The following is an 18968-nucleotide window of genomic DNA, read 5'->3' as shown; positions in this document are numbered from 1 at the left end:
TGAAAATTGGACTCATCAGAGAAGATGACCTTACTCCAGTCCTCTACGGTCCAATCCTTATGGTCTTTTGCAAACCTCAGCCTGGCTCTTCTTTGCTTCTCATTGATGAAGGGCTTTTTTCTATCTTTGCACGACTTTAGCCCTGCCCCTAGGAGCCTGTTCCGAACCGTCCTCGCCGTGCACTTCACCCCAGCTGCCGTTTGCCATTCTTTTTGTAGGTCACTTGATGTCATCCTACAGTTGTTGAGTGACATTCGAATAAGTTGGCGGTCATCCCAGTCAGTAGAGTCGTTTTCGCCCTCTGCCGGTCTGTAGCTTTGTTGTCCCCAATGTCTGCTGCTTGACCTTGTTCTTATGAACCGCCGTCTTTGAAATTTTAAGGATGGAAGCAACCTGACGCTCACTGTATCCCTCTGCCAGTAAAGCCAGAATTTAACCCTTATTTTCCTCACTATTAGCACTGTTTTTGCCATCCAGCTGGTCCTATTGCAAGAGGATAGTGATGACCACAGCAGTGGTTTTTATACTTTTCCTCGTTAAATAAGATTTGGTTCATGTGATCACCTAATCAGTACCTAACTCAGTAGAATGAGGTGTACCTGTCTTGGAATTCAACAGACACTGGAATGGAATGGCTGTCATACATGTAGAGATGCTGATTTAAGAAAAATGTGCAGTGGTCTCTTAATTTTTTCCACAGCTGTATATATATATATATATACACACATTTATCAATCCAGCCATCGGGTACATGCATCAACCAATGGCATCAACCCTTATTCCCACAGCATGGGTGAAACAAAGCCCTTACAAAATGATTGAATGTTACACATCCAGGACATCTACTCGAAACGAAGGCCCGCAGCATCATCAACGACCCCACACACCCAAGCCATGAGCTGTTCACTCCCTTACTGTCGGGCAGACGGTATCGGAGAATGAGGTCTGATACCAACTGGTTCATAGACAGTTTACCTGCAAGCCATCAGACTGCTGAACACTTGAACTGGATTGACCACCTATACTGACTCTCCGCACCTTAGCACATACATTCATGCTACCAGACATGTTATTGCTAAATACTGTACCATTTCTAAACACTTTCCCCCAAGCCCTCAAAACATGTAAATATTGGACTATAAATTGTGCCTTCCTGTATTATACTTATGCTAAAATGCACATTCTATTCCACTTAGCCATTGACTTTATGTTCGTATTATCTTTTCTTATTGTTGTTGTTGCATTGTTGAGAAGGAATCTGCAAGTAAGCATTTCATTGGACAGGGTATACCATGTGTATCCTGTGCATATGACTAATAAAACTTGAAAACTTTGTAGATGAGTAGGCTTAAGGTGTTTAAATAACACAAGCACTATATTGTTAAGATTACTTTAATTCCATACAAAATATGACACTGGTCATTTCAAAGACAGTAACAGTTCAGTGACTTATGGCAACAGTTACCAAATCCTTAAATGGTATCTGTTGGTTTCATGAAGCAATGGCACAAACCACATTTTTCTTGTTAGACATGAAAACTAACATTGTGCTGGCGTTATTATGTGTAGCTACATCATGTATGTGTCACAGTTATAGCCTATTTCAGAACTGGCTTAAAAATGATTGGTAAATGATTACCATTTGAGAGCTATTGAAAAGATAAGACGGCCATAACCTGTGTAGAGGTTTTCTTGAATTCAAAAGGAAAACAAGCAGATACTCTTGGTTGAGTGCAAGACCAGCATTGGCATCGAGTGGCCCAGAGGTTCTCAATGTCAGCCCATAGAACCACTGTGTGTGCAGGTTTTTGTTCCTCGTTAGTCTACAACTCCCCTTTTGTTGTATGAGATAATGCTGTATTCACATTGGGTAGGTTGCAAATAATGTAGGGAAACCTGCATACACTGGGGGACTGGTTGACTGGCACAGGGGGTCCATGGAGTGGTCTAAAGCAGAGCATAAAGTAGAGAGAAATGGAGTGGTTTTGTAAACACCTGTAGGCATTTCCTATGCTCAGGAGTACATGGTCAACTGGAGCCACTGCAAAGAAACAGAAGAAAACAATTGTTTGACATCAACCCTGTACAATGGTGGGTTTTGACCTCTTGTGTGATAGTCATCGGCATCACTGTACAATATGTTCCTAAAGTAGCTTTGCTAGGCTAATTACATTCATAAAACCATCTCATTGGTACAGCTTGTAAGTGTGACATGCTTACCTCTTGAACGTTGACCTTGATGGTTCCATTGTTATCCTTGTCTAAGGTGTTGAAGGCACCTGAATCAGGAAGATGCAACTTTTAGAGAAAACTACTTTGAGAAAAAAAGAAACCTGCACACTGCTCTTGATAGTATCACTGCTCTTTAATAAGCTTTACATATCGACCTCAAGGCCTTCGCCTTCTCATCTAATTCAACTGTTACCATGCACCTGCAAAAAAGATAGATCAGATGTGCGAGTGCCTTTTGAATAGAGAAAACAACTTTGGCAATAAAATATTCCAATGACTATGTACCCTATTATTTTCAAAGGAGTACCATTAGTTGTGCTGAAACACGTGGCAAAAGGTTAACGCATATGTTTTTTTTTTATATCTAAACCCTATACAGAGCTAAAATAACCCTTGACATGATGATGATATGGGGAAGAGCAGGGAATCAGACTTACGGCACATAGCGTCCAGTCTCACAAGGCAGCCAATGTAGTTGTCAAAGTCCATGTTCCCATTCTCATCGCTGTATCTGCGTATGATCATCTGGAACAGCTGGTCGTTGAGGGGGAAGCCTGTGTCCAAACCATAGACACACATATTTAGATTTTATCTATATCCTTGGTCAAAACTGAAATGCTGATATCTAAACCTTTAACTATGAAGCTGGAAACAACAGAGGATTGCTGGCTCAAACACCACTTAAGAAGTTTTGACATTCAAAATGTATTCATATCCCAGTGCAATGTTTTAAGAACATATGAGCTGTAAAAAGTGTCTGCCAAACAGCGATATAAATATTTCTGTGCTGTATGATATCTCTAACCTGCAGCCCTGAAAGCGTTGGGCAGCTCATCTGCACCAATAACCCCAGAGCCATCAGTGTCATAAGTCTTATACAAACCCTGAAAAAACAACAAAAGAAAAACCTTTATTTTGAGATACATTTATATGTAGTAGGGGTGTAACGATTCGTTTTAACAACGATTCGATTTGTATCACGATTCGTGGTTGTCGATACGATTCAAGGACGATATTGGTTCATTTAGAACGATACGATCCGAAACGATTCAGTGACTTGAAATCGATTCAGTAACCTTTTAGCCAAAAATTCAACCAGTTCGTCCGCCATGCTATGTTTTGTTGTCTTTGCGCCTTTGCGCTGCTGCTGGCGCGGGGCGATGACGTCACGGATAGGCAGACTGAATCGAGTAATGTTTAAAGCCTTTATCATTAAAAGTGCTAAGAAAAAACATCCATATAAAGTCTGACGTGCTTAAATCCAATGGGTTATTTCCTAGTATCGATACAATCGATTTATTACATTTTAAAATGATGTTAGATTGATATATGTTGTCCAAAAGGCCAACTCGCCGAGCACAGATCGATGTAGTTGGATCATAGGAATATAAATCGATACATCGATGTAGTAGATGGATCGTTACACCCCTAATATGTAGTATAATACATCTATGATAACATTTCCATGGTTACACATTATCATACATTCTAATAGTGCTAATACTCTCAAACTACTTTATTATTAAAATCAAGAAATAATGAGACAAATAGATTTGACCAAGCTGGTGGAAATGAAATACTCACCTGCCATTTCTTGATATTGTTCCAGAGGTGTTTGAACTCATGAAATCCGAGCTTCCCAGTGCTGTCACTCTGCAACAGCGTTAAGGTTCACAAAAACCTGACACATACAGTGCTTTCGTAAAGTATTCAGACCCCTTCACTTTTTCCACATTTTGTTAAGTTACAGCCTTATTCTAAAATGGATTTAAAAAATGTTTTTCCTCATCAATCTACACACAATACCCCATAAAGACAAAGCAAAAACAGCTTTAGCAATTTTTGCAAATTTATTGCAAATAAAAAACCAGCAAAGCACCCCCACACCATAACACCTCCTCCTCCATGCTTTACGGTGGGAAATACAAATGCGGAGATCCTCCGTTCACCCACACCACGTCTCACAAAGATACAGTGGTTGGAACCAAAAATCTCCAATTTGGACTCCAGACCAAAGGACACATTTTCCCCGGTCTAATGTCCATTGCTCGTGTTTCTTGGCCCAAGCAAGTCTCTTCTTCTTATTGGTGTCCTTTAGTAGTGGTTTATTTGCAGCAATTTGATCATGAAAGGCCTGATTCACACAGTGTCCTCTGAACAGTTGATGTTGAGATGTGTCTGTTACTTGAACTCTGTGGTGCATATATTTGGGCTGCAATTTCTGAGGCTGGTAACTCTAATGAACTTATCCTCTGCAGCAGAGGTAACTCTGGGTCTTCCATTCCTGTGGCGGTTCTCATGAGACCCAGTTTCATCATAGCGCTTGATGGTTTTTGCAACTGCACTTGAAGAAACTTTCAAAGTTCTTGAAATGTTCCGTATTGACTGACCTTCATGTCTTAAAGTAATGATGGACTGTCATTTCTCTTTGCTTACTTGAGCTGTTCTTGCCCTAATATGGACTTGGTCTTTTACCAAATAGGTCTATCTTCTGTATAAATATATAAATTTGCAAACGTATTGTATTGTGTCTAGATTGATAAGGGGAAAAAAACAGTTTCATCAATTTAATAAGGCAGTTACGTAACAAAATGTGGAACAAGTGAAGGGGTCAATACCTTCCGAATGCACTGTATGTTTATAACAATACAACATACATCCATATTTCTTATACCAGTCATTTCCTTTTAAAATCAGTGAAGGGAAGTGAACAAGTGCACACTTTGGTAGGATGGATAGAATTTGGCCAGTCATAGAAAATGTCTAAGAACAAGGGGGAGGTTATGGACAACCCATGTTTCCCAAAGGTTTAAGTAAATTAAAAATAATCCATCAGAGTTATTATATTATGGATATGTTAATGTACCTAAACACTTGGGAAAAATGTCCATGACCTTCCACCTTGTTATTAAACCTTTTTTTATGGCTATGTCTGAATTCTCTCCATCCTTATGGCACCAAGTTCTGGAAATTATATTTTTGTATCAACATTAGATGTATTGTATGATGTTGGTACAAAAGTATAAATGTGCCATACCCACTGGACCCTGACCCCCGCCACAAACAGGTCATGACAGGAAGGATACATCCATGACTGCCACCATGCTCCTGCAGGACTCTATGCTAAACCCGTCTGTCTTCAGGTCACCATCTGAAATTAAAAAGCAGCCAGGTCACTCAGAGTATCATCCCCTTACTCGCTCACAAAGACAAATATAAGCCTCACTAAGAAATTCATCAAGAATATTACATCTCAAACATGGCTTTCTGAGATAGAAAGGGGTTGTCAATAAACAAGCCTACGTAGACTTGCTTAAAGCACGCAAGCATGTACATACACAGGCAGAGCCACACAAATAGACAGAATAGAAGCCTGACTTACGTTTGGAAATAATTCTGTTCAGGATGCTCATCAGTTCGGTGGGGCTCACCTCCATGTCCTGAAGGAAAAGTTATTCAGTTTAATTATTCCCAACATCGAAGCATAACATGCATAATGTGTCTATTCACAGTATTCAATAGTGAATTTGAGCCATTAAATGAAGATCATACTGCACCAAAGGCATTTCAGCAGTCACAGTGCCTTTTTAATGGCAATGTGAATGATTGCCACAAGGTGTTTACTTTTACAGAGGTACTATGAAGGTTAACCAGAATAGGTATGTGGTGAGGGAGTAGTGGCAGAGAAATGTCGTACTCACATCTCCAGCCAACTGCTGGAAGACTTTGCGAAACTGTTTTTCCTCACCACTCTCATTCTGCTCTGCGTACGCAAGTGGCCTTCGTGGTGCGGGCTGCAGGATAACAACGTTAGGAAATTAGGCATTTATGGTTCAGGTTACTACTATCCGTAACAAATTTACATTTTCAGCGATACTGTGTTTTCTGGTGATAACTTAAATGATAAAATAGCAATGCCACTCACTGGGTCAGAGGGCACAAAAGCAGCTGGATCAATATTGCTGCAGGGGACACAGGGGAGATGAATAGGTTAGTCACTGGGTATCATTCCTAAGAGTGATAGCTATGCAGAGATATAAAGGCATTGATTGACTTGGCCAGTGGTAATAGCTGCAGTTATTACTAGCTGAAGAATCATGCTCCTGTCCAACATAGCTTGAACGAGTAACATATTGTATTCTCTCTTGATTCCAAACTGATTAAAACGGCACAGTGATAATATATTATCCATACCTGAAAGTCTATGCAATGATAGAACCAATTTAAGCAGTGCCAAAGTCCTAAGATTAGACTACTTTCATTTACCTTGCACCCACACAACCCAAAAAGCGCCAGAAAACTCCTGTGGTGAACATTGTTTATACATTATAAGCGCAAATGGTTTAGAAGAGGTCCTTAATACTACAGCCAGATCCTTACCTTACAACATCAAGAATGCCACCAATGAGTCTTTTGGCCAGAAACATCTTCAATCAATTTAATTTAATTTGTCAACCTGTAGAAGGGAGAAAAAATAAACATTAAAAACGTATTCCTTTCTAAAGTAGTTTGAAATAGCACTAATTATTAATTAATAGTCATAAACAGCCATAATGGGAATCATATGGCAATTTAAAGAATAACGGAAGCCTACAGTGCAGGCTAATGACTCAGTGTTGACACATGGAGGTCACGCCCACTGCAAATATTTCACCCAACGACGCCTTGCCAATTTTAACGTTTCCAAATTGGCTGGTCTGCTTAAAAAGTAAATTTTTCCTAAATTAGATAACTCAGCGAATGATATATATTTTTTTATGTTAAACCTACGACAGCTAGTTAGAGATGGCTAATTAGCCGACCAGAATAATGTAGCCAGCTAAATTAACGTTAGCTTACAAACTATGACAGCTAATGTAGGTTGGACAAATGCCTGGTAGCCACACAACATCAATGCTACGAATGTATTTTCTAGGATGGATTTCGGTTTAAAAAAACGGATGGCCTTTTTTGCAAGCCTACAAACCAGCTAATTAGCTAGCTTGCCTGGACAGGGAGCAGCTAACGTTACTTAGCAGTGCACTAATCTACTGTTAGTAGGAATGCTGACGTTACTGGTTGCAGGCAAATCTTATATTAGCAAACGAGGCTAACACTATTATAACATCTACTTAATCACGAGTATTCAACATGTTAGGGGTTGCTTCTTACCAAGACTTGGTGGTGCCAGTGAGTGAACTTCTAAAGAGAAAGGATGTTACGCAAATGAACCAAGTTAGTAAACGCCCCCTGACGCTGTCAATCAAACTCGCTAGATGTGTCCCCCCGACCCTGAGTGGATAATGAAAAGAAAAGGGATGTCTTTACCGCCAAGTTTAACTTGACCACAAGTAGAACATCTTTGCCACAATCCCGATTGAACCACAAATTAAATACTATCATCTGTAACATGTGTGTATGGTTATCTGTACAAAAAGATGAAAAACAAAAAATTATGAAGAACAATGGAACATGTAATATTCATATGTGTCAGCATACTGAATTGTAATTGGATGCATTATACTGTCATATCATACTGTGCTATGATTGGTTAAGACCACCCAGGTGGTGAGGTCATTCTAAAGATGATCATGGCCAGAGACACATGGACATGCAAGTTATAGCTAGTTAATAAAGAGCTACGTTTATAAATATCCTGTCGTCCTGCATTTTATTATTTTGTACAAAGCATACAAAGCAAGACATGGTGTCAGAAGTGGGATGACGACTGCTGGCTTCCAGTAGCCATGCTCCTGGATTCTAACTGACTCTCCGTCAGTGAAGAGGACTACTACAGCAGATACTTCGAACTCGACAAGCTTCACAGCACCACATCTGCAGCTGTGATACACAAGCTGAAAGCAGCCTTTGCCAGGCATGCCATTGTAGATACTTTAATATCTGACAATGGGCCCTGTTACGAATCAAATGAGTTTGAATCCTTCACAAAAGCATGGGAGTTCACACACGTCACCACAAGCCCACATTACCCTCAAAGTAATGGCCTTGCTGAAAAATCTGTGCAGATCGCTAAATCACTCATGGACAAAGCAAAAGCAGACAAGAGAGACCCCTACCTCAGTCTCCTTGAATACCGCAACACTCCAGTTGACAACTTCAAATCACCAGCCCAGCTGTTGATGAGCCGCAGACTTCGCTCAATCCTTCCCAGCACCAACCAGCAGCTGCAACCTGAGTTCGTCAGCTACAAGGAAGTGCATGCAAAACGTGCACAGAGACAACAACAGCAAAAGCGATACTACGACAGGTCAGCCAGACCACTGCCACCACTGAACTGAACGTTCATATCTCGTTCGCACCGCAGAAGGAGCGGTGTACCGCCGCAATCGTCGTCACCTACTGAACACAAAAGAACAACACACTGACGAGATGAACTGTTCCCCTGAAAGAGAACGGGGTGGACTAAACACAGACACAACACAACATACACCATACTTACCTGCAACACCACAAGAACTGTTGACTGACACAGAAGCATGCTCAGCTTCATATCACACAAGGTCGGGAAGAGAGGTCAAGCCTAGAGCTGTCCTAGACCTGTGAAATGTCAAAGGGTGTAGGCGGATCGCTGCCCTAAAATAGTTCCAGACTGTAAACTTGTTATTGAAAGTTAACTTGAAATGCTTTGGTATGGTATTTGTTTGATATGTTGAGATGTCATTGCTACAGTGAAAAGCTGAGTTGCTGAGAAATATTTGTTCTAAAAGTAACAGTATGCTGAATCATTGTTTCAGTCTGTTATGTTGATGCAGTTGGTGCAGTTTAAATGGTTACTTACCTCGAGTTCAAACTACAGAGCATATAGTCAAAAGAAACGCTTTATTGTTCTACATATTTTTTCTTTTTTTTTTAAAGAAGGGGGATGTAATATTCATATGTGTCAGCATACTGAATTGTAATTGGATGCATTATACTGTCATATCATACTGTGCTATGATTGGTTAAGACCACCCAGGTGGTGAGGTCATTCTAAAGATGATCATGGCCAGAGACACATGGACATGCCAGTTATAGCTAGTTAATAAAGAGCTACGTTTATAAATATCCTGTCGTCCTGCATTTTATTATTTTGTACAAAGCATACAAAACAAGACAGTACATTTCTCTTGAAACATGTCAAATACTTATCTGCACAACATGTGAGCAAGTTTCAAGCAAAACCTAAAAGGATGATTTGACGTGGGAAATTGTCGGCAACATCTCACACAACGTTGACTATGTGAGAGCTCGTGATTGATTATAACTGCAAAGTGTGGACCAAAACGTCACTATATTGACAGGCTGGCTAAAGATTAGTACATTAGTACATTCAACAGCATTCCTTGCTCAATAAGACATATTACTCATGTGAGACAGTGAGGTATTATATATTTTTAAGACAAAGAGAGCTAAAAGTGAAGAAAATGTGGCTTTGCGGCATGAAGCCTTGGATAACACCTCGCCTGATCAAACATACTGTACATACAATGGGTTACCATGAACCAAGGTAACCAAGGTTAATCAGATCTTAGGGTCTTGTATTTTATAGTGTCTTTTGGCATTATAATTCATACATTTTATAAAGGATCCAGGCAATGAATGACATAATCAAGTCAGTGAAATCAGTCTGTATCATGGTGTACATTTTTTCCCAAGTACAGAACTCCAAGTCCTCAAATGTTACTTCCTCAGGTTGGCCCTCATGACTTTGGGCATGTGGCGCACGGTGAGGGTCACCCTGGTGCTTAGGGTTAGTGTGACCCCTGTCAGGGCCCCAGCAGCGAGCAGGTTGGCCACCCTGCCAGTGAGGGAGTCGTGGTGCATCCCCTGGATGCAGTGGAGGAAGCGCTTGTACATGTTTTCTGGAGGATGAGAAGGCTCCGCACCCGCAGAGACAGGAGGTAGCGGCTCTCCTCAGTCTGTGGAACCTCCGGCTGGGGACGCAGTGAGTGACAAGACGTTAGTAATACTAACATCTTGTAATACTGTAAGTCTGCATGTCATCTACAGTGTCTGTATACAGTGCCTTCAGAAAGTATTCACACCCCTTTACTTTTTCCATATTTTGTTGTGTTACAGCCTGAATTTAAAATGGATTAAATCGAGATTTGTCACTGACCTAAACACAATACCCCATTATATCAAAGTGGAATTATGTTTTTAGAAATGTTTACAAATTAATACGAAATGAAAAGTTGAAATGTCTTGAGTCAATAAGTATTCAACCCATTTGTCATGGCAAGCCTAAATAAGTAAAAAAAAAAAAAAAAAGCAATCACATAATAAGTTGCATGGACTTACTTTGTGTGCAATAATACTGCTTAACATGATTTCATCATCTCTGTACCCCACACATACAATTATCTGTAAAGTCCCTCAGTCGAGAAGTAAATGTCAAACACAGATTTAACCACAAAGACTAGGGAGTGTTTCCAATGCTTCGCAAAGAAGGGCACCTATTGGTAGATGGGTAAAAATTAATGAAGCAGACATTGAATATCCCTTTGAGCATGATGAAGTTATTAATTACACTTTGGATGGTGTATCAATACACCAAGTCACTACAAAGATATATGCGTCCTTCCTAACTCAGTTGTAGGAGAGGAAGGAAACCGCTCAGGGATTTCACCATGAGACCAATGGTGACTTTAAAACAGTTACAGAGTTTAATGGCTGTTGTTGAGGATTCTTTGCACAGTGCTGATATTCTCTTATTCTTAAACAAACTTTAAACTTTAGAAAATGACACAGACAACGGCTTCTGAGTATATGTAAAATATATTTAGTTATGCAATTGCAGGCAGAAGTTAATACAGAGTCAACGGGATTTGTATAGCACTTCATAAGTTCTGCAAAGTGTCTAGAACAATCTCTGCTTTTTATACTAGCACTCCCTTCCCTGGCAGGTCATAGCGCACAAACAAGTAATAACGTTAGCTCCGTTACTGGCCATATCTCCACACAGCTGTGCCCTTGGAATATAGTAAAAGACAGGATCAACTGAAAAACTGTGGTCATTCTGAGGCTCTGTCTTGACTGTGTGACCAGGTTACTCAGAAGCAATGAGAAATTGAAACAATACAGGTATATCTGTTCCTCAAGTTTATCTCTATCCCATGTCCTTGACTACACGCCCAGACCAGCTGCAGGGAGCTATAGGGAACCATCCTTATGAAAAGCACAGGATTGTTAGTTAAGAAATGTCTCTACTATTGTTAAGCATATTAATTATTAACTATTAATATTAAACAAATCAGGTAAATACGTATATTCCCCATCATTCCCCTCTTTGAGACTACTAAGTCTCAACAAAATCTAGGAATTGTAAAACCAACCAGTGAAAACATAATTCCATACTATCTCAGGATAGGTGCAACATCAGAGATGACGTAAAATGGCTCCAGACACCAACCCCACACATCCTGTGCCAGACCTTGGCCCGAAATACAAATAACTTGTTGTTTTGTTCAGTACTAAGAACTTAAAAGGACATTTGTTGTTACTTAGTCTCCACCTTGCTAAAAAGGGAACCATGGGAGAGAACAATCTCCCCCAAGGCCCAAGGAGGGGGTGACTGACGCACAGACATTGTGGTGACAAGTGATTGGTTCCCCATTACTCACGACATCCCTTCACATGGTTTGCAATAGGTAAAGACACATATTCACATATGGAAACAATGTCTCCTTCTGACCTCCTTTGCCCTATTCTCTTTCTGATATTCTGCATAGCAACAGGGACATGTGATAGACAAGCCTGACTTCTCCAGGTGACTGAGGCCCATATGACGGAGGAAGTGCAGCTGCCAACACCAGAGTCCGAAGGGAGACATTCTAATAACAAGAGTTCAACGGTTCAATCATAAGCATATTCTGCAGATAAGACATCTTAATTATCTATGTTACTTAGCTAATTCTGATTCTCCACCACACTCTCTCTCTCAAGGGACTCCGTTCCTTCCAGAAACATCAGAACAGTAACATGGTATCTTACATGGCAATGGTTACAATGAAAACCAATAAAATGAATGAATTAAAACCCTCACTTTCGAGTACTCTATTTCCATGTAAGCTTCCTCTGTTGGGAAACTGAGTTTACAGCCTTTATTCCTCAAGACATTATCACAATTTAAAAAATAGAAATGAGAAACAGAAAATACATATTGCTAGACACATGCCTCATCACAGCAAATAGGACAGTAATCTCTCTGATAAAGAACGCAGTAATAGGGGTCAGGATGATGAAATCCTGGAGACGGTGCAGAGACCGCCTTTCTCGTGGCTTCACCCCAGGGGGGAGTGGCTGTTATTTAAGTCCCGCTATGGGACTGAGCGGTCATCAGTCGAGTCCATGCCATTTTGTCCTTCTTCCAGGACCGGTTGCCCTTGTGTCACTGTCCATATGGTAACTGTAATGAGAAGGCTAAAGACACAATTTAAAAAAACATGATGCGCAGAGTCTCAGTTTGGCTCTCCCATGGCCATCTAGTCCCTCAACGACGACACTGCGCCATCCTGAAGTCCATCATCCCCCTAGTGGTATGGCACCCTCCTGCAGTGGCTGGCGTGGATCCACATAGACCTCTCAGCTACTTGAACAGCGGTGGGGGTTGTCAGCAACACCTGGAACGGTCCAGTCCACCTCTGCTGGTTCCAATGCTTCCTCCTCAGGTCCTTGACCACTACCCAGTCACCAGGTTGAAGCTTATGTAGGATTCCCACCAGTGGGAATAGCCTTCAGAACATTGTTTAGAGCAGTACAGTAACTTACCATATCATCATTGCAGCCCATCAGGGTCAGCTCGCTCTGTGGGAAAGGGGTATTTAGCATTCTCATTCAAAAATGGCACCACTCATGGGGGGCCAGCCCAGTAGTTCTGTGTGCCCGCCCCCTCATGTACATCAATGCGAGTGGCATTACCGTGACCCAGGGGAGGCCAGTTTCTGCCATGAGTTTCACCATCTTAATCAGTCCAAACAATTCAAAAAATGAATTCTTACTTTCCATTTTACTTTCCAATCAACTTCCCATTTCCTTTCTTTCCCACTTTCTTTGTTACTTTCACTAACTAACTACATATATGTTTCCTTTAACTCAGAAGCCCTCTCAATCACCATCACCCAGTACATTTCTCTTCCCCTCAAATAATTGATTCCCTCTACAATCTCTACTATACTCTACCTCTGTCTTTCCATCTAACGTTACTTTACCAGGTGAACAAAAAGTGTCATGTGCCAACTTAGCAAGCTAGGGAAAACAAGAACGTGGCAGAATTGGAATCCCAGCCGGGCCCAACCACAGTTTCTGCACATTGTTATATGTACACTGCCTCTTCCACTTCCTCAACTCGACAGGACCTACAGAGGATTGCAAGTCAGAGATGTCAGTAGGGGAGAAGAGATTCATAATAGGAACCGAAATCATCTGCAACACAGGGGAATCAGCAGACACAGCTGCTGCTTTTGCTTCCAGATCAGCCATTGTGTTGCCCTTGGAGACAGGATCAAAAGAGTTAGTATGAGCCAAACATTTACATGGTGTACAGCAGTCTATTAACAGACTGGTTATACAGTGGACAGTCATGGTCAGTCTATTAACATACAGCTATTTCAGAAGGGAGAAGAATAGCTTTCAATAGGTTATCAACAAGTTTCGAGTGAGAAATAGTTTCCCCAGAGGATGTGAGGAACCCACGCTGTATCCACAATGATACAAGCTCCACCAGAGCTGCACAGTCATGGGTTTCTCCGTCCTTTTTTGTTTGCAACAATGTAGCCTGATTGAGCACAGTGCACCTTTTCAGGGTCACATGAGACATGGTTAGAAGCACATTCTGATAGTGTAGCAACCTCGCTGGAGTCAGATGAGCAGTCTTAGCCTGTGAGATGAGAACATGAATATCCACAGCCACCACCCTCAAACAACACACCAGACACTCTCGCCACACTGTCCAATTGCTTAGAATAGTAACCCACTGGTCTCTGCTTTTCTCCATGTTCCTGTGTCATAACAGAGAACATAAAACCATTATTTTCACACACAAACAGATGAACTGGTTTAGAGTGGTTAGGGAGCCCCAAGCATGGGGAAGTAGTCATTTTTTACATTTTAGTCATTTAGCAGACGCTCTTATCCAGAGCAACTTACAGTTAGTGAGTGCATACATTATTTATTTTATTTTTCATACTGGCCCCCCGTGGGAATCGAACCCACAACCCTGCCGTTGCAAACGCCATGCTCTACCAACTGAGCTACATCCCTGCCGGCCATTCCCTCCCCTATCCTGGACGACGCTGGGCCAATTGTGCGCCGCTGTCACAGATTCAGCCGAGGCTGCACCTCCTCCTTGCTTGGGCAGGCTTCGGCGTTCGTCGTCCCCGGAGTACTAGCTGCTACCGATCTATGTTTCGGTGTTTGTCTTGTTTGGTCTTGATTGTGTACACCTGTTCCCAATGATGTTATATTGTATTCCCTATATAACCCTCTGTCTTTCATTGTGTATTGTGTGTGATTGTTTTCGTCATTCGGCAGTAGCTTATTGTGCGGGTTATTTTCCTCCCTGTTTGGAGGTTGTTTGTACTCTGGTTACTTTTGAGTAAAGTACGTTTCCAGTAGCTCGGTGTCCTGCGTTTGACTTTGCCTACCGCATTCACGTCGCACATGACAGCCGCCCCATGGGTCTCCCGGTCGCGGCCGGCTACGACAGAGCTTGGATTCGAACCAGGATCTCTAGTGGCACAGCTAGCACTGCGATGCAATGCCTTAGACCACTGCGCCACTCGGGAGACTAGTCATGAGTTGTTTCAGTTTCGTCAGGGCCGTCAAACCCCCCAGGGGTCAGCTTTAATATGGGGGACGTGCACATTGTCAGAGAGGCTCCCTAGGATAGCTGCACTATTGGTACCTGTTTTAGTGGCGATATATAAAAATATGCCTTGTTCCTTGTTAGTTTTATCACGTCTCATAAAGTGGAGATATCCACAGGTCATATCGTTCTCTGATAGAGGCTTACCCATAGTACCAAACAGCTCACCCGCTAAAGAAGGTTTCGGGAACATCACTATTCTACCCAGGCCCTGCAGCATATTTACCCAGGAATTGGTTGACTTCAATTGTTTGTTCTGTATTTCCACCCCCGAGACTGAGGAAGCAAGCAGAGCACAGAGTATTACACATAACACAGCACATTCATGGCCCAGTGAATGTGGCTCACAGCCTCCCCTCCTTCTGTCTCCATGGAGTCCATGCAGAACTGTTGAGTCTTCATCAGGTGGCAGGTTCTGGTCATTCTTCATGCTTTTGGTGGGTGCTTCTCCATCTTCTGGCAGTGTGACAGGTGGTGCCATCCCTGTCTCTCGGTCACTCTGACAGCCGTCGGGGTAGCCTGGATCACTTGGTATGGTCCCATCCATCTTGGCTGGTTCCATTTTCGCTTGTGAACCTTCAGTTTCACCCAGTCACCGATTTGGACAGGGATGTCGTCTTTATCCTCTCCGGCTGGCACTTCCTGGGCTTTCCTAGAATGAGAATACAGAGACCTAACAGTAGAAGTTAGTTCCTTCATATATCCTAACAGGTCATCTTCCAGTCTAGTCAGGTCAGTCTGTTTGTCAGTCATTGGCCTATGAGATGGGACATTCATGGGACGGCCTGTTAACATCACGAGGGGTATACCCAGTGCCTAATCCAGGCACTTGTCATCTCCCGTCTAGATTACTGCAACTCGCTGTTGGCTGGGCTCCCTGCCTGTGCCATTAAACCCCTACAACTCATCCAGAATGCCGCAGCCCGTCTGGTGTTCAACCTTCCCAAGTTCTCTCACGTCACCCCGCTCCTCTGCACACTCCACTGGCTTCCAGTTGAAGCTCGCATCTGCTACAAGACCATGGTGCTTGCCTACGGAGCTGTGAGGGGAACGGCACCTCCGTACCTTCAGGCTCTGATCAGTCCCTACACCCAAACGAGGGCATTGCGTTCATCCACCTCTGGCCTGCTGGCTCCCCTACCTCTGCGGAAGCATAGTTCCCGCTCAGCCCAGTCAAAACTGTTCGCTGCTCTGGCACCCCAATGGTGGAACAAGCTCCCTCACGACGCCAGGACAGCGGAGTCACTCACCACCTTCCGGAGACATTTGAAACCCCACCTCTTTAAGGAATACCTGGGATAGGATAAAGTAATCATTCTACCCCCCCCTTACCCCAACCCCCCCAAAAAAAAAAAAAAAAAAAAAAAACTTTGTAAAGTGGTGATCCCACTGGCTATAAGGTGAATGCACCTATTTGTAAGTCGCTCTGGATAAGAGCGTCTGCTAAATGACGTAAATGTAAAATGTAAATGCCTCTGTTGGGGCTGCTTCGCATTTTCATCAGCACCAGAGGTACGCACTCTACCCAGGTTTTACCTGTCGATTGGCAGGCCTTTGCCAGTCCTCCTTTGAGGGTCTGGTTGGCTTTGTAACCCCATTGCTTTGTGGGTGATAGATACAGACCCATTTCTGATCTATCCCCAGCAAAAGGGCAATTTGGGCTATGACATCTCCAGTGAAATGTTTCATTGTTTGCAGACAGGGTTTCTGGGATTCCGAATCTAGGGAATATTTCCCTTACCAGAATTTTAGCTACTGATTTAGCATCACACTGGATAGGAAATGCCTCTACCCTTCTTGTGAATCGGTCAGTTATTACCAAACAATAGCGCTTTCTCTCCTTTCTTTCAGTCATTTCAATAAAGTCCATTGCAATGTGTGTAAATGGGCCACTAGGTGAGGGGAAATGACCAGGTTTATGTGGTGTCCCCTTGCACGTGATGCATTTAAAAATGTGTTGTTTCACATGTTCTGTTAAATTTGGGCAAAACCAATCTTGTGAAATCTTGGTTACCATATCCCCTCTTGACGAATGACACATCCCATGTGCCATTCGGCAAACCGACGGGATAAGCTGTGTTGGCAACAGCTTATCCCGTCCTCCTTTCCTGAGGATGGCTCACCCCTCACAGTTCTGGGTGACTTTAACCTCCCTACGTCTGCCTACACACTCATTTCTCTCTGCCTCCTTCTTTCCACTCCTTTCCTCTTTTGACCTCACCCACTCACCGTCCCCCCCTACTCACAAGGCAGGCAATACGCTTGACCTCATCTTTACTAGATGCTGTTCTTCTACTAATCTCACTGCAACTCCCCTCCAAGTCTCCGACCACTACTTTGTATCCTTTTCTCTCTCGCTCTCCTCCAACACTACTCACACTGCCCCTACTCAGATGGTAATGTGCCGTCGCAACCTTCGCTCTCTCTCTCCCGCTACTCTCTCCTCTTCCATCCTATCATCTCTTCCCGCCGATCTCCTGATTCTGCCTCCTCAACCCTCCTCTCCTCCCTTTCTGCATCTTTTGACTATGTCCCCTATCCTCCCGGCCGGCTCGGTCCTCCCCTCCTGCTCTGTGGCTTGACGACTCATTGCGAGCTCACAGAATTGCGAGCTCACAGAAGAGGGCTCCGGGCAGCCGACCGGAAATGGAGGAAAACTAGACTCCCTGCGGACCTGTCATCTTTTCACTCCCTCCTCTCTACATTCTCTTCCTCTGTTTCCGCTGCTAAAGCCACTTTCTACCACTCTAAATTTCAAGCCTCTGCCTCTAACCCTAGGAAGCTCTTTGCCACATTCACCTCCCTGCTGAATCCTCCTCCTCCTCCCCCTCCCTCCTCCCTCTCTGTGGATGACTTCATCAACCATTTTGAAAAGAAGGTTGACAACATCCGATGCTCATTTATTAAGTCAAATGACACCACTGGTCCTGCTCACACTGCCCTACCCTATGCTTTGACTTCTTTCTCCCCTCTCTCTCCAGATGAAATCTTGCGACTTGTGACGGCCGGCCGCCCAACAACCTGCCCGCTTGACCCTATCCCCTCCTCTCTTCTCCAGACCCTTTCCGGAGACCTTCTCGCTTACCTCACCTCGCTCATCAACTCATCCTTGACCGCTGGCCATGTCCCTTCCGTCTTCAAGAGAGCGAGAGTTGCACCCCTCCTCAAAAAACCTACACTCGATCCCTCCGATGTCAACAACTACAGACCAGTATCCCTTCTTTCTTTTCTCTCCAAAACTCTTGAGCGTGCCGTCTCTAGCCAACTCTCCTGCTATCTCTACCTTCTTGATCCAAACCAGTCAGGTTTCAAGACTGGTCATTCAACTGAGACTGCTCTTCTCTGTGTCACGGAGGCTCTCCGCACTGCGAAAGCTAACTCTCTCTCCTCTGCTCTTATCCTTCTATACCTATCCGCTGCCTTTGATACTGTGAACCATCAGATCCTCCTCTCCACCCTCTCCAAGTTGGGCATCTCCGGCGCTGCTCACTCTTGGATTGCGTCCTACCTGACAGGTCGCTCCTACCAGGTGGCGTGGCGAGAATCTGTCTCCACACCACGTGCTCTCACCACTGGTGTCCCCCAGGGCTCAGTTCTAGGCCCTCTCCTATTCTCTCTATACAACAAGTCACTTGGCTCTGTCATATCCTCACATGGTCTCTCCTATCATTGCTACGCACACGACACACAATTCATTTTCTCCTTTACCCCTTCTGATAACCAGGTGGCAAATCGCATCTCTGCATGTCTGGCAGACATATCAGTGTGGATGTCGGATCACCGCCTCAAGCTGAACCTCGGCAAGACGGAGCTGCTCTTCCTCCGGGGAAGGACTGCCCGCTCCATGATCTCGCCATCACGGTTGACAACTCCACTGTGTCCTCCTCCCAGA

At 43.3% G+C, this 18968-nt stretch overlaps 1 protein-coding gene across 1 annotated transcript; it reads right to left on the bottom strand.

Annotated features, from left to right (window-relative positions):
• Window positions 1-1376: 1376 nt before the first annotated feature.
• LOC311142396 (calpain small subunit 1-like) lies at window positions 1377-7435 on the bottom strand. Its single transcript, XM_084178043.1, has 11 exons — window positions 7384-7435; window positions 6613-6688; window positions 6158-6194; window positions 5934-6026; window positions 5615-5672; window positions 5319-5383; window positions 3817-3885; window positions 3038-3116; window positions 2670-2786; window positions 2221-2279; window positions 1377-2041 (listed from the first exon to the last, which is right to left on the bottom strand). The coding sequence occupies exons 2-11, from the start codon at window positions 6657-6659 to the stop codon at window positions 2015-2017; spliced, it is 651 nt and encodes a 216-aa protein (XP_084034169.1). The 5' UTR covers window positions 6660-6688; window positions 7384-7435; the 3' UTR covers window positions 1377-2014.
• Between the last annotated feature and the right edge of the window lie 11533 nt (window positions 7436-18968).

This window comes from Coregonus lavaretus (genome assembly GCF_964263955.1).
Source record: "Coregonus lavaretus genome assembly, chromosome: 15".
In the NCBI taxonomy this organism is placed as follows: Eukaryota; Metazoa; Chordata; class Actinopteri; order Salmoniformes; family Salmonidae; genus Coregonus; species Coregonus lavaretus.
Note: the sequence above shows the minus strand (reverse complement) of the source record. Positions and strands in the feature narration are given on the sequence as shown.

Bases quoted from the DNA above. Each gene is read 5' to 3' on its own strand.
- LOC311142396 (XM_084178043.1), bottom strand. From the start codon at position 6,659: ATGTTTCTGGCCAAAAGACTCATTGGTGGCATTCTTGATGTTGTAAG. The intron at 6,195-6,612 runs GTAAGGATCTGG...TGTCCCCTGCAG, and splicing joins GGCATTCTTGATGTTGTAAG to CAATATTGATCCAGCTGCTT. The intron at 2,042-2,220 runs GTAAGCATGTCA...GTTTCTTTGCAG, and splicing joins TCAAGGTCAACGTTCAAGAG to TGGCTCCAGTTGACCATGTA.